General features: G+C 37.3%; 1 protein-coding gene across 16 annotated transcripts in view; it reads left to right on the top strand.

Moving 5' to 3' along the window:
• The window catches only part of APC (APC regulator of WNT signaling pathway), a 113,728-nt gene that overhangs the window by 45,611 nt on the left and 55,751 nt on the right, over window positions 1–12,366 (top strand). For all 16 annotated transcript variants that reach the window (XM_059693887.1, XM_059693881.1, XM_059693878.1 and 13 more), the window contains 2 exons: window positions 5,618–5,702; window positions 6,833–7,034. In XM_059693887.1, the coding sequence (XP_059549870.1) occupies window positions 5,618–5,702; window positions 6,833–7,034 (287 nt within the window). The remainder of the gene's footprint in view (window positions 1–5,617; window positions 5,703–6,832; window positions 7,035–12,366) is intronic.

Here is a 12,366-nt window from a genome sequence, read left to right as displayed (position 1 = left end):
CTGTCAAGAAAATCAGGGTGCCCATAGCCTTCCTCCCCATCTCTCTCAGATCTTGTTGCCACTTAAATGTGGTGTTGATAGATTATCAAGAAAATCATGGTGCCTTAATGGAAGAGTCCTGAATGAAAGTCAGTACCTGGTCCTATTCCTGGTGTTGTCACAAGCTAAATTGCATCACCTTTGGGTTCTCTTCTGGACTTAATTTTAAGTTGCCAAAGGAAAATACAGACATTGCACTAGCCTCCCTAGAGGATTTCCATGATACCTTCAAACCCTAGAATTGGTTTGCCAAATAACATTGACAAGCTGTGTAACTTCTAAGAAGAGATATAAAATACTCAGTTTGCAATGGGGAAAATATGTTCTAATTTCAAACTAATCTATGTTAAGACTTATAGCTGTTTTAATTTTTAATTACTAAGGTAGATTTACTTCTCACTGAATTTAATAACTATAGAATTGGAACTCATCTATAAAACTGTTACCTCCTTCAAAAATTTTTCCTGTTTTATGTTCTTTCTGCCTCTCGGCTATTTTAACATCTGGGTTCTTAACCCTATTCTCCTGTCTGTTCACTACTCCTATTTCTGATTCATTGTCTATTCTTTTCTGAGTCCTTTTTCTGTGCATTTTGAGGTCTTCCTTATTCTTCAAGCTTCTATATATCACTGAACTATTGTTGCTCCTCTTTTATCCTTTATATTCAATATCATAACAGTTGAGTCTTTTTACTCATATGTACTTTTCTATTTGTCTGTGTATAAATCTTTTCTGCTTTGATTGCCTATTTCTGTTCTAAAAACTTTCCCTAGCAACAATACATCTCCAAGATATCTACCTCAAATCCTTTTGGAAATAAGTAGACTATAAACAAACATATTTTCTTACCACAAACTATGGGTGTCCTTACAAACAGCCAAATTAGTTATCTAATAGGTTAAAAAAGAATAGTTTCGTATTTTAACACTGATCAATACAGTGTATCTAAAATTGTTTTACATAATATGACAAGAGTTTTAAAGATATACAATTTAAAATTCCCAACAGGACTACTCTTTCATCTACTTTGGAGGTATATTTTGCAGAGAACTCCTGACTGGCCTATTTGAATGTCTGTTTTCTAGTGGGTAGCTCTGAGATGACTTTTAAGTTTTTGTTTAACTACTTGAACAAATTCAGAATTCATTTTTAGGAGACATTTTACACTACCCTTATATCCATCTCCATGCTGAAGTGGAATGTCAGAGTAAATGACAAATCAGACCCTTAAATTTCTATAATGGAATATCAGGTTGACAACTTACCCGGTGATATAATATACATCATGAATATTGGCATTTAAGATATATCTGAATTCAACCATGAATTGATAATTACTCAACATGTGCATCTACAAGACATTCTTGCTAATCTATCCACATATGTCTTTAGGATTGGGCATATGGTATCATAGCAGTTGCAACCTTATAAGGAAATTATTTACATTTCTTTTCCTTAAGAGACTTTAAGCTATTAAAGAGCAGAAACTGTGACTTGTTTATTTTTTTTTAGAATATTGATTTGTAAAAAGACACTTGGAAACAGTGGCACTCTATGCTGGATTAAAGTTTATCCAAAACAATGGTTATTCCCCCCCCCCCCCAAAAAAAATCACCAGATTTTGAAATACATTGTACAATCTTGAATCATGTTTATTAATCATTAAGCTACTTATCCCAAAGAAAGGCAAGGTGTGTCCCTCCAATGAGATCATTTAAGGATGCCTGCAATTTGTGCAGTAGTACCATCTAGTGGCAAAAGAGAATACTGTTTGCTGTTTATATGGCATTGATACAACCTATAAAAATATTTTTGTATACCACAGCAAAATAGGTATACTACACTGAGCACTGACTGTATATTTGAGAATATTTGAAATGTTTGTTTTTTTAGGTATAATGATGGCACTGTGGTTGTGTTTAGAAAGAATCCATGTTTGAATATACATATTGAAATATTTACAGAAGAAATGATATGATGTCTGAGAATTGTTACAAATCTGGGTGGAGGTGGGGAAATGGAGAAAGTAGGTATGGGTATAAATGAAACAAACCATGAGTTGATAATTATTGAAGCAGGATGTAAAAATATATGGAAGTTTATTGTAATATTCTTATGTATATATTTGACATTTTCTGTAATAAAAATATAATAAAGTATAATAGAGATTTCATTGGATTTAGTTGACCTGGAATCAGATAAATGCAGAAATTGTAATTAAACTTTACTGACATATATACTGTATTATTTTACTCCATGGCTAACACTCAACTTGATTGATTTCAAATGCCGAGTATAACAACATGGTAATTATAGTCATGTAGAGATGTGAAGCATTTAAACAAAAAGATGGTATGATGTAGAAAAAATATCTATAAGCAAATTATTAATGAAACATTTGTATTTTTGTTGTATTTTGACAAAATGAAATATTTATAAATTGCTCTATAAGCATTAAAACCATATGCATGTAAAGTTTCTTCTATTTTCAGAATGTAAGGAAAAAAGGAGAAACAAAAGTTTAAATTGACATATTTCATAATTTATTTTAGAAATTTAATTATCAAGTATATGTGTTTGGTAATGAAAAGAATCTATAACTGTAATGTATTGAGAAAAACAGAAGTGGGTCAAGTAGCAAACCCCCATGAAATGACTGTTGCTCGTTGATAAATATTTTCTATTCACTGATGTTACCATAACACATTTTGTCTCTAAAAAAATTCTGTAATGTTTCTAAAATATTAAAATTTTTTAAAATGATTTGATTACATAATATAATTAATTTTTAAAACTAAGCTTCCAGAATTTATAAATACAAATAAATAGTCTCCTTTAAAATTACATATTAGTTTTAAAATCTACCATTTCTCAAGGCACTTATTGAAATCTTTTATTTGGAATTGCTTTGCCAGTTGTATTTTCTTTCAAGCACTCTGAAATTGAGGATGACTTCTTTTAGGTATATGCAGTATGCAGCCTCAGGCAATTAATCCTACTGCAGCAACTATAAAATATACACACACAAAAACCGTACCATTAGCCCTGGCAGGTTTCTCAGTGGTTAGAGCGTTGGCCAGCACACAGGAGGGTTCCGTTTGATTCCCAGTCTAGGGCACAAACCTGGGTTGCAATTTCAATCCCCAGCCCCCATCGGGGTGTGTGAGGGAGGCAACTAATCGATGTGTCTCTCTCATCAAAGTTTCTCCCTCTCTCTCTTCCCCCCTCCCTTTTACTCTCTCTAAAAATCAATGGAAGAAATATACTTAGGTGAGGATTAACAAAAACAAACCTACTTTTAAAAACATTATAGAGAACTGTGGGAGGATCAATGACTATATTTTAACTAAAATGCAAACAGGAAAGAGCCCTTTCTTGCCGGGAGCCGGTCCATCCTTGCTGTTTCAAGGGACCTGGCATATATGGCATACGGTTCTTGATATGTTTGCTCACCTTCTTGGCGCTGTGTTTTAACCAAAGTCACCTCTCAGAGAAAGGTTGAATCCCCAGGTAGGGATTTTCCCCTGAAGTTAGGGAGGGAATAAAACCCCTCAACTAAGTGCCAGGCAGGTAATTAATCCCTTTAACTATGAACAATCATGCTTAAACTACATAATCTTTTCTCCCTGGAATGGAGATAAGAAACGCCCTAACCTTTGTAATAGAGATTGATAGGATTGAATCAACTGGTATAAATACAGTTGTAACAAGACAGAAAGACTCAGAACTCAGGAGACAGAATTCAGAAGACAGAACCTACACGGAGCCTAGAGACAGAAGAACTTCACTGGCGAGAGCATGCCAGAGGATCCTGGACCGGGACTGGCCTCGGAGCCTAGAGACAGAGCCTAGCGGGAGAACATGGCAAGGGATCCTGGACTGAACCTGACTACAGAGATTGGCAGGAGAACCTGACTGGAACCTGGACACTGAACCTGACTGGAGAGCCTGGACAGAACCTGGCTGGAGAACCTAGCGAGGGAACATGGCTACAGAACCTCGCTGGAGATCCGAAGCAGAGCCTCTCTGGAGATCAAGACCAGAACTTGGCTGGAGATCCTGGCTAGGCTGCTGATGAACTGAACACTGTCTCCGAGTCTTTCCCTCTTCGCCGACTCCGTCCACACCTTTGGGGACCCCTGGACCTGCTGGGGTTGGACCCCGGCACTTTCTAGATGAGCTGAGATCTCTGGTGATTTTCTTCCCCAGGGATATCTGTTGATTCTGGGTACAGACTAGTATTTGTTATTGCAACAGACAGAAGGATTCCAAAGGAGGAAGGAAACTATTGGAGGTCTTGACAAACATGTAGGCAGATGTGAAATATTGATATTTAGAGAAGATCCCAATGCATGGGTAGTTTTCCCCATGGGATATTGGCTGAATTTTTTTGTAGTGAGGGATGCTGGGGATGGACTAGAAAGACAGAATGTTAGGCAAAGTCTTGCTATAGAAGAGAGACATAACTTTCACACAACAGATCTCCTCAAGATGTTTGTCATACTTTGAAGTTTATGTAAGCAGGAGGTTAAACACTTAAGCTCATAGCCTCCAAGGGACAAAACTTTAGAGCTAGGGAGTCAGGTACCACCTGAAAATAAGGCTGAACTAGAAGACAAAATAAAACAGCCCATAATCTTTCAATGTTTGAGAGAGACAGACCTACAAAAGGGAAGGGGCCTGTATCAAACAACTGGTTTTTCTTTAAAGGTAAGTGTCAGATTTTGGAGTTGTGTAGGGTGGAAAGCCAAGGACTGAGGAGAAACCTATAATATTTACAGTCTAAATTGGAAAAAGAGATACATTCAAGGGTCTTGACAAATCAAATCAAGAGTAAGATTTAGATGGGGAAGAAATAATGGCATCAAAAGTCAGGAGGCAATAAGCATATAGTCATTTAAATATCTGCTAAATGTAAATTGGCATACTAGAAGAATATGCTTAAATGTGATATATAAAAGCTTGATTTTTTAGGGCATCAAATAAAACAGCCTATTATAATGTGTTAATTTGATGTTTTTTTATGGTCATGTTGGTGCACGCCCAAGAGATACGGGTTCTAAATACATAACTATTGAGCCAGCCTTATTGAGGCTTGGCCATTTTCTGATTATCTAAAATAATTCTTCCACTTACTCTATTAACCTTTTACCTAGAACCAGAAGTCAGTAAATTTCTCTGAACATCAGCATTTGTGATAAAGATGCCCTCTACTCCTGTATAAATTTGCTGCTCACTACCTTGGTCAACTCTTTGAGTCTCAATTGACCTACCCAAAAATGAGAATTATCCACCTTGTATTGTTTTAAAAGTTAGAGATAATTTCTCTTAAGGGTTCCATATAGTATCTTGCAAGAGACTACTCATTATTACTATTATTACAAAATATCACTACCGTTGTTGGGATATAATTTGTTGCTCTTAATTCATACTAGGTAGTATATGTGGAGTGCTTTCCAGGTTTATCTAAAATAACTTTTTAGCTACCATACCTAAGTACCAAGATATTTAAAATTATTCCTTAAGAAAATTTTTAGAATTTTGTCATGTTCAGATATTGTGTTGTTGTTTTTTACAGGAAGTACTTAAACAACTACAAGGAAGTATTGAAGATGAAGTTATGACATCTTCTGGACAGATTGATTTATTAGAGCGCCTCAAAGGTACATTTTAAAAAAGTGTTTTAAAATAATTTTTTATGCTTTAGTTGTCAACTTTAGATATGTATAGCCAAGTATAACTTCTTTTGATTTGGGTGTTGGTATCAGTTTCCTTAGTATAGCCATTTTACCCATTAGGATATAATTATTAAAGTATGAAAATGTAAAAAGTCTAGTTTCATGTTATTTCTTCAGTTAAACATTTTACTGGCTTTGAATAAAGTATTTTAGATGCCTTCTTGATCATTTTAAGATCTTTTGAAGACTCATCGCTACTCTGCTGGTCACTAAATAGGCCTTTAGAAAGCTGCATACCACAGACTGGGCCCATTGCCTCATGTGATGTAGTGTCCTTCTCTGTTCCATCTGGGATAGAAATGCTTTGTCCTCTGATATATAAGCTGGTTATAAGCCATTCTTAGCAGAATTTTAAAAGAATGTCTCATTTTGTTGCTTAAAATTCCAGTTTCAAAATAGGGAAAATGCTTAATTATAACTGAAGGTAGGCAAATAAATTACCTTTTGTTCCCTAAATGTATTATTGTCTAACATGAATCGAAGGAAGGACATTTTGTCTCATTTTCCTTTAACAGACTTCATTTCTCCTGACTCAAGCTGACTTTGGAGGGAACGTTTAGCCATTCTGTTTCTAAACCATTGTTTATTTAGTCATGTATATTTGTGGTTTCCTGTTAGAAATTTATAAGCTTCTGAACCAAGAAGTGTGTCCTTTTATTGACTCAATGCTTTAGTACACTGTCCTTTTGCAGGCTCTCAGAGAGTCTGCCTCATAGAGGCTTAGCAATTTTCTGATTTTTTGTTTTTCAGGATTTTTCTACATATTCTCTCTCCTACCTTTACATTTCTCTAGAATCAGGAGTCAGTGAATTTCTCTGAGCATCAGTATTTATGATAAGGATTTATTTTCCCTGCATGAATTGGCTGCATATATATATATATATATATATATATATATATATATATATATATATATATATATAGTATTTTTCAGTTATAAAGTGGTTAAAGTTGAGAGCTAAATATGAACCTGAGATTTCACTTTTAAAATAATAATATTGCATTAGACTACTTAAAGCAATTATTATATTAAAACTTGTCTCTATTTTACTTAGAGCTTAACTTAGATAGCAGTAATTTCCCTGGAGTAAAACTACGGTCCAAAATGTCCCTCCGTTCTTATGGAAGCCGGGAAGGATCTGTATCCAGTCGTTCAGGAGAGTGCAGTCCTGTTCCTATGGGTTCGTTTCCAAGAAGAGGGTTTGTAAACGGAAGCAGAGAAAATACTGGTTATTTAGAAGAACTTGAGAAAGAGAGGTAACTTTTTTTTTTTTTCATTAAATAGCAAACATTGATTTGTATGCCTCAATTTTTGCTATTATTTTGTCATTTTGTAATACAAGATATGAATTATGAAATATGTACAATGGGTTACCACTAACATTTAGAGAGCATTTTGCATTTATTAACTCAAAGATAGTATGTGGCTGATTGTCCCTATATGAAATCTAAAAATTTAAAGGAGGCAATTTCTTGGGATTGTAAGATTTATATTTTGTCACTTAAATACTCTGAGTGCTCTGCACATTGGGTCCTACACAGGATCACAATTTCTATGTTAAAATATATAACTGATTTTTAATTGCATTTCTGTTTATCTTCTGATCTAAAATAACTACTAGATCAGTGTCAAAAACATTGCTTGACATATGGAATGAGTTCTGGTCTCACCGCCAGTGTATTCTTCCTGCAGTTAAAATCATAACATTACAAATATCAGAACATATATCATTATCAAGAATTTTGTCAAAAATATATGTCTCCTAGAAGGTTATAAATTCCTCAATGTATGAATGAAACTTTATTATCTTTATATTCCTAAAAATTCTAATAGACATTCAAGAAATGTTAACATGAATAAAAGTGTTACATATTAGCTCCGGAACCTTGGTCAAGTCATTAAATTTTGGTGTTGTTTTCATCTGTAAAATTGGGATATGGTATTACCTTATAGAGTTGTCAAAATCAAATATTAACATATGAAAAAGGTCCAGTATATCTCACTGAGAAACAAAAGACCATTGATTACTTTCTCTGGTTTTAGGTTTGTCCATCTACAAAAATAGGAATAATCATCTGGACCAGTAGTGTTCACATGAGTCACATCTCTTAAGTTCACATGAGTCTGTTTTATACCTTGACATATGGAATTCTGTCTGTTATTTCTGTCTGACAGTGTAGGAAATAATATGCTGAGAAAGAAGAAGCTAACTAGGATCCATGGTCTTTCATCTTTGTCCCCTTTGAGCTCTATTAGAGGCAAAGGACATGTGAGCATACTGACTTTCTTAGGAACTTTGCTTCATGTAGGTAAAGTCCTTATTTTATTAACAGACAGAGAGAGAGGAGAGGGTGTTTGTGTGTGTAGTTCTGATATATCTTGCTTCCTCTTGGTTCTCACTATGTTGGAGGGAAGAAAATTGAGACCTTGTTTATGTGACGGTATCTTTATTTTGCTCTCACACTTGATTGATAGTTTGGGTAGGACTAGGTTCAAATTCATTTTCCTCTCATTATCAGTGTTACTGATGAGAGGTTTGATACCAGGCTGATTCTTATACCTTTGTAGGCAACAATTCTTCCTCTTTGAAGCTTTTACAGTGCCTTGGTGTGTGTGTGTTTTCTTCATTCACCGGGTGGGATACTAGTGTGCCCTTTTGATCTGAAAATTTGTTTTCTACAGCTTTTGAAAATTCTGTATGTTATTTATTTGATGATGTTCTCCCCTATGTTTCTGTTCTTTCTTTCTAGACCTCCCTTAAGTCAGAGATTAATTCTCTCTGCCTCTTTTTTTCTCCTTTTCTGTGTTACACAAGATAAGTGCTAGTAAATAGTCAAACCAGGATTCAAAACCAGGTCAATAGCTCTATAAGCCTTTTGAACCTCAGTTTTCCCATTAATAGAAGGAGATTTAAAAATCTATAGATTTTTTTTAAAAGTCCTTAGCACTATATCTTATATATAGAGCACTTAATAAATGTTAGCTATTGTCATGTTAGCCATTAATTTATTTAACAAATATTTATTAAATACCTAATAACTTGTGTGCCATACTATTCTAGGTGATTCTGAGTTAGGTAGAGGACTAAGAAGACATGAGGCTTACATGAAGAAGCATTTTTAAGGAAGACTATTGACAGTCCTATAAAATAAAAGCTTAATATGCTAAGTGTCCAGTCAACCAGTTGGCCACTCAACCAATCAAAGCATAATATGCTAATGATATGCTAAGGCCACTCAGCCCCTCACTATGACGTGCACTGACCACCAGGGGGCAGACACTTGACTGGTCCACCAGTCGCTATACCTGCACTGACCAACAGGGGCAGATGCTCCAACTGGTAGGTTAGCTTGCTGCTGGGGTCCGGCCGATCTGGACAGAGCGAGATGGGCCGGACATGCCCTGGAGCCGTCCTGTAGTCCCTCCCTGGCTGGCCGACCTCTCGCGTCCCTCCCCGGCCCCAATCATGCACTGGTGGGGTCCCTCAGCCTGGCCTGGTCCCTCACAATCTGGGACCCCTCGGGGGGTGTCGGAGAGCCAGTTTCAGCCTGATCCTGCAGGCCTCTAGTCACTATATAAGCCATTAGTACACTAAACCCTAAAGACCTACCTGCGTCTAGACCTAGTTTAATTTCTGAGTTTTAAGCACTGCTGTGTGAGTTACAAGGTCAACTACTATCATATCATTTTAGTTCAAGACACTATAGCCTTGGCTTTCCCAAAGCATTTTTTTCACAGTTTGAGCTTAAACTTTATAGTAAAAACTTGTCCCTATTCTCTCTACCCTCCCCCTTACTCTACCACCATCAGTAACATTTGGCCTCTCACTTTACATACCCAGCTCTTATTTCATAAGCCTGTTTATTAGAGGGTAATCAGAGTATCACCACCTATCTGTCTCTTTTGCCTACTTTAGTCCTGCTGGGTCCTGCAGGTCCTCACCCAGGAAAGCTGAAAAATAGAATCATATTTTATCTTTATGCTAGTTTGGTCCTCAGCTTTTGAAAGGGGTTTAGGCTTTCTACAGTGCTTTTCCCTGCTTCTGTTGTTAGAAAGGGAAGGAAATGTGGCTTCTCATTAGTCCACACTCTGCCAAGGTTGCTACATCATAAGCAGGGCTTATTTCCCTACCATGAATTATGGATTCCCTCACTATTGAGGTTCCCACATTAAAAGTGAAGGCTTGTTTCTTTTTTTTTTTTTAATATATTTTATTGATTTTTTACAGAGAGGAAGGGAGAGAGATAGAGAGTCAGAAACATCGATGAGAGAGAAACATCGACCAGCCGCCTCCTGCACACTCCCCACTGGGGATGTGCCCGCAACCCAGGTACATGCCCTTGACCGGAATCGAACCCGGGACCCTTCAGTCCGCAGGCCGACGCTCTATCCACTGAGCCAAACCGGCTTCGGCGAAGGCTTGTTTCTTATTTGAAAAATTGCTTCTCAAGTAAAGGGAAGGGAATTTTATAAAGCATAGAACCTTCCACATATATGCATACATATTTTTCCAAGAAATTATAATCAAATAGGATTTTAAAGTAACAATATCTGAGTGGGGAGCATCTTTCTCCGTATATGAGCAAGCTCCAAAAGCCATAATAGAAAATGTCCACAAGTCTGATTACAAGAATATGATGCCTTGGCCAGTTTGCTCATGATTACAGCATCGGTCCATGGACTGAAGGGTCATGGGTTCAATTTCTGGTCAAGAGCATGTACCTTGGTTGCAGGTTCATCCCCAGCCCTGGTCAGGGTGCATGCGGGAGGCAACTAATTGATGTGTCTCTCTCATGTAGATGTTTCTTTTTCTCTCTCCCCTCTCCTCCTCCCTCCCTTCCACTCTTTCAAAAACTCAATGGAAAAAAAATATCCTCAGGTGAGGATTTAAATCAATCACTCAATCTTACATGACAAACATTGTAAACAAAGTTAAAAGATATGTGATAAACTGAGAAATTATATTTGCAACCCATATAACTGACAAAGTGTGGTTATTCTTAACATAGAAGAGGTTCTATAAGTAAGAAAAAGTCACAGACAAGAAAATACAAATGGTTACTGAAAAAATGCCTACCCTCACTCATACTAAAAGAAGTCAAACTAAAACCGTAGTGATAGACCATTTTTGGATGAAAAGCAACCTACATTTACAATAAAAAAGTTTAATAAAACATTTACATTGGTGAAGGTAATCCTATATAATAAAAGGGTAATATGCAAATTGACCCTAACAGCAGAATGACTGCTGGACCAGTCACTGTGAGGCGCACTGACCACCTCTTGGTCTCTTTTCCCGGCTGGCAGGCTCTGATCGTCTAATGGCCACCTGCAGCGGGAGTGGGGCCAGAGAGCAAGTGGGAACAGCTGACCTCTCAGTCCCTTCCCCTGGCCGTCAGGCACTGATCACCAGATGGTGAACAGGGAACTGGGGGTGGGTGGCGGTGGGTGGTGGGGCTGGCTGTGGGCAACTGGGGAAGATGGCCCTGATCGTAGGCCAGGCCTAGGGACTGTAACCACACATGAATTTCATGCACCAGGCCTCTAGTAGGTACATAAATAACATCTAACAAGGGCAGTATACATGGTTGCACATGTGTGAATTGATATTATGTGTAAGGATAATCAGTGCAGCATCCTATGTAATAAAAGTGTAGTATGCAAATTGTCCCCTAAACTGGAAGTTTGTCCAGGAGTTCAACCAGGGGGCAGGGCCAGCCAGGGGAAGGGAGGGAGGACCTGGCTAGCAGCAGCTGCAGGCAGCCGGGGAAAGGGAGGGAAACACTGGCGGCGGCAGGCAGCTAGAGGAAGGGAGGGAGGCCCAGGCCCAGGCCGGCAGCAGTTAGGGACCCTACCAGTGCACGAATTCCATGCATTGGGCCTCTAGTTCTCTATAATAGCAAAAGGTTAGAAAGATCCTGAATGTCCTCTAGCATAGAAGTGGTTATGGATTCAAGAATACTATGGAATACTATGTCCCTGCTCACAAATACATTGGACCTGATACAAAATTATCTCCAAGATTTTTTAGTGGAAAATAAGTTATAAGGTAACACATGTGGTACTGTTTATATTTAGAATGTACATAGATCCTTACATTGTTATAGACCAGTGGTTCTCAACCTTCCTAATGCCGCAACCCTTTAATACAGTTCCTCATGTTGTGGTGACCCCCAACCATAAAATTATTTTCGTTGCTACTTCATAACTGTAATTTTGCTACTGTTATGAATTGTAATGTAAATATCTGATATGCAGGATGTATTTTCATTGTTATAGATTGAACATAATTAAAGCATAGTGATTAATCACAAAAACAATATGTAATTATATATGTGTTTTCTGATGGTCTTAGGTGACCCCTGTGAAAGGGTCGTTCGACCACCAAAGGGGTCGCGACCCACAGGTTGAGAACCGCTGTTATAGAATATCTCTGGAAATATAAACAAGAAAATGGTAATAGTAGCAGCTTTGGGAAAGAGCCACATGAAAAGAGATCACATACTTTTTTTTTCTTTATTGATTAAGGTATTACATATGTGTCCTTATTCCCCCATTGGCCCCTCCACCCCACCCCCATTCATGACC

Source organism: Myotis daubentonii, chromosome 4 (genome assembly GCF_963259705.1).
Source record: "Myotis daubentonii chromosome 4, mMyoDau2.1, whole genome shotgun sequence".
NCBI lineage: Eukaryota > Metazoa > Chordata > Mammalia > Chiroptera > Vespertilionidae > Myotis > Myotis daubentonii.
Note: the sequence above shows the minus strand (reverse complement) of the source record. Positions and strands in the feature narration are given on the sequence as shown.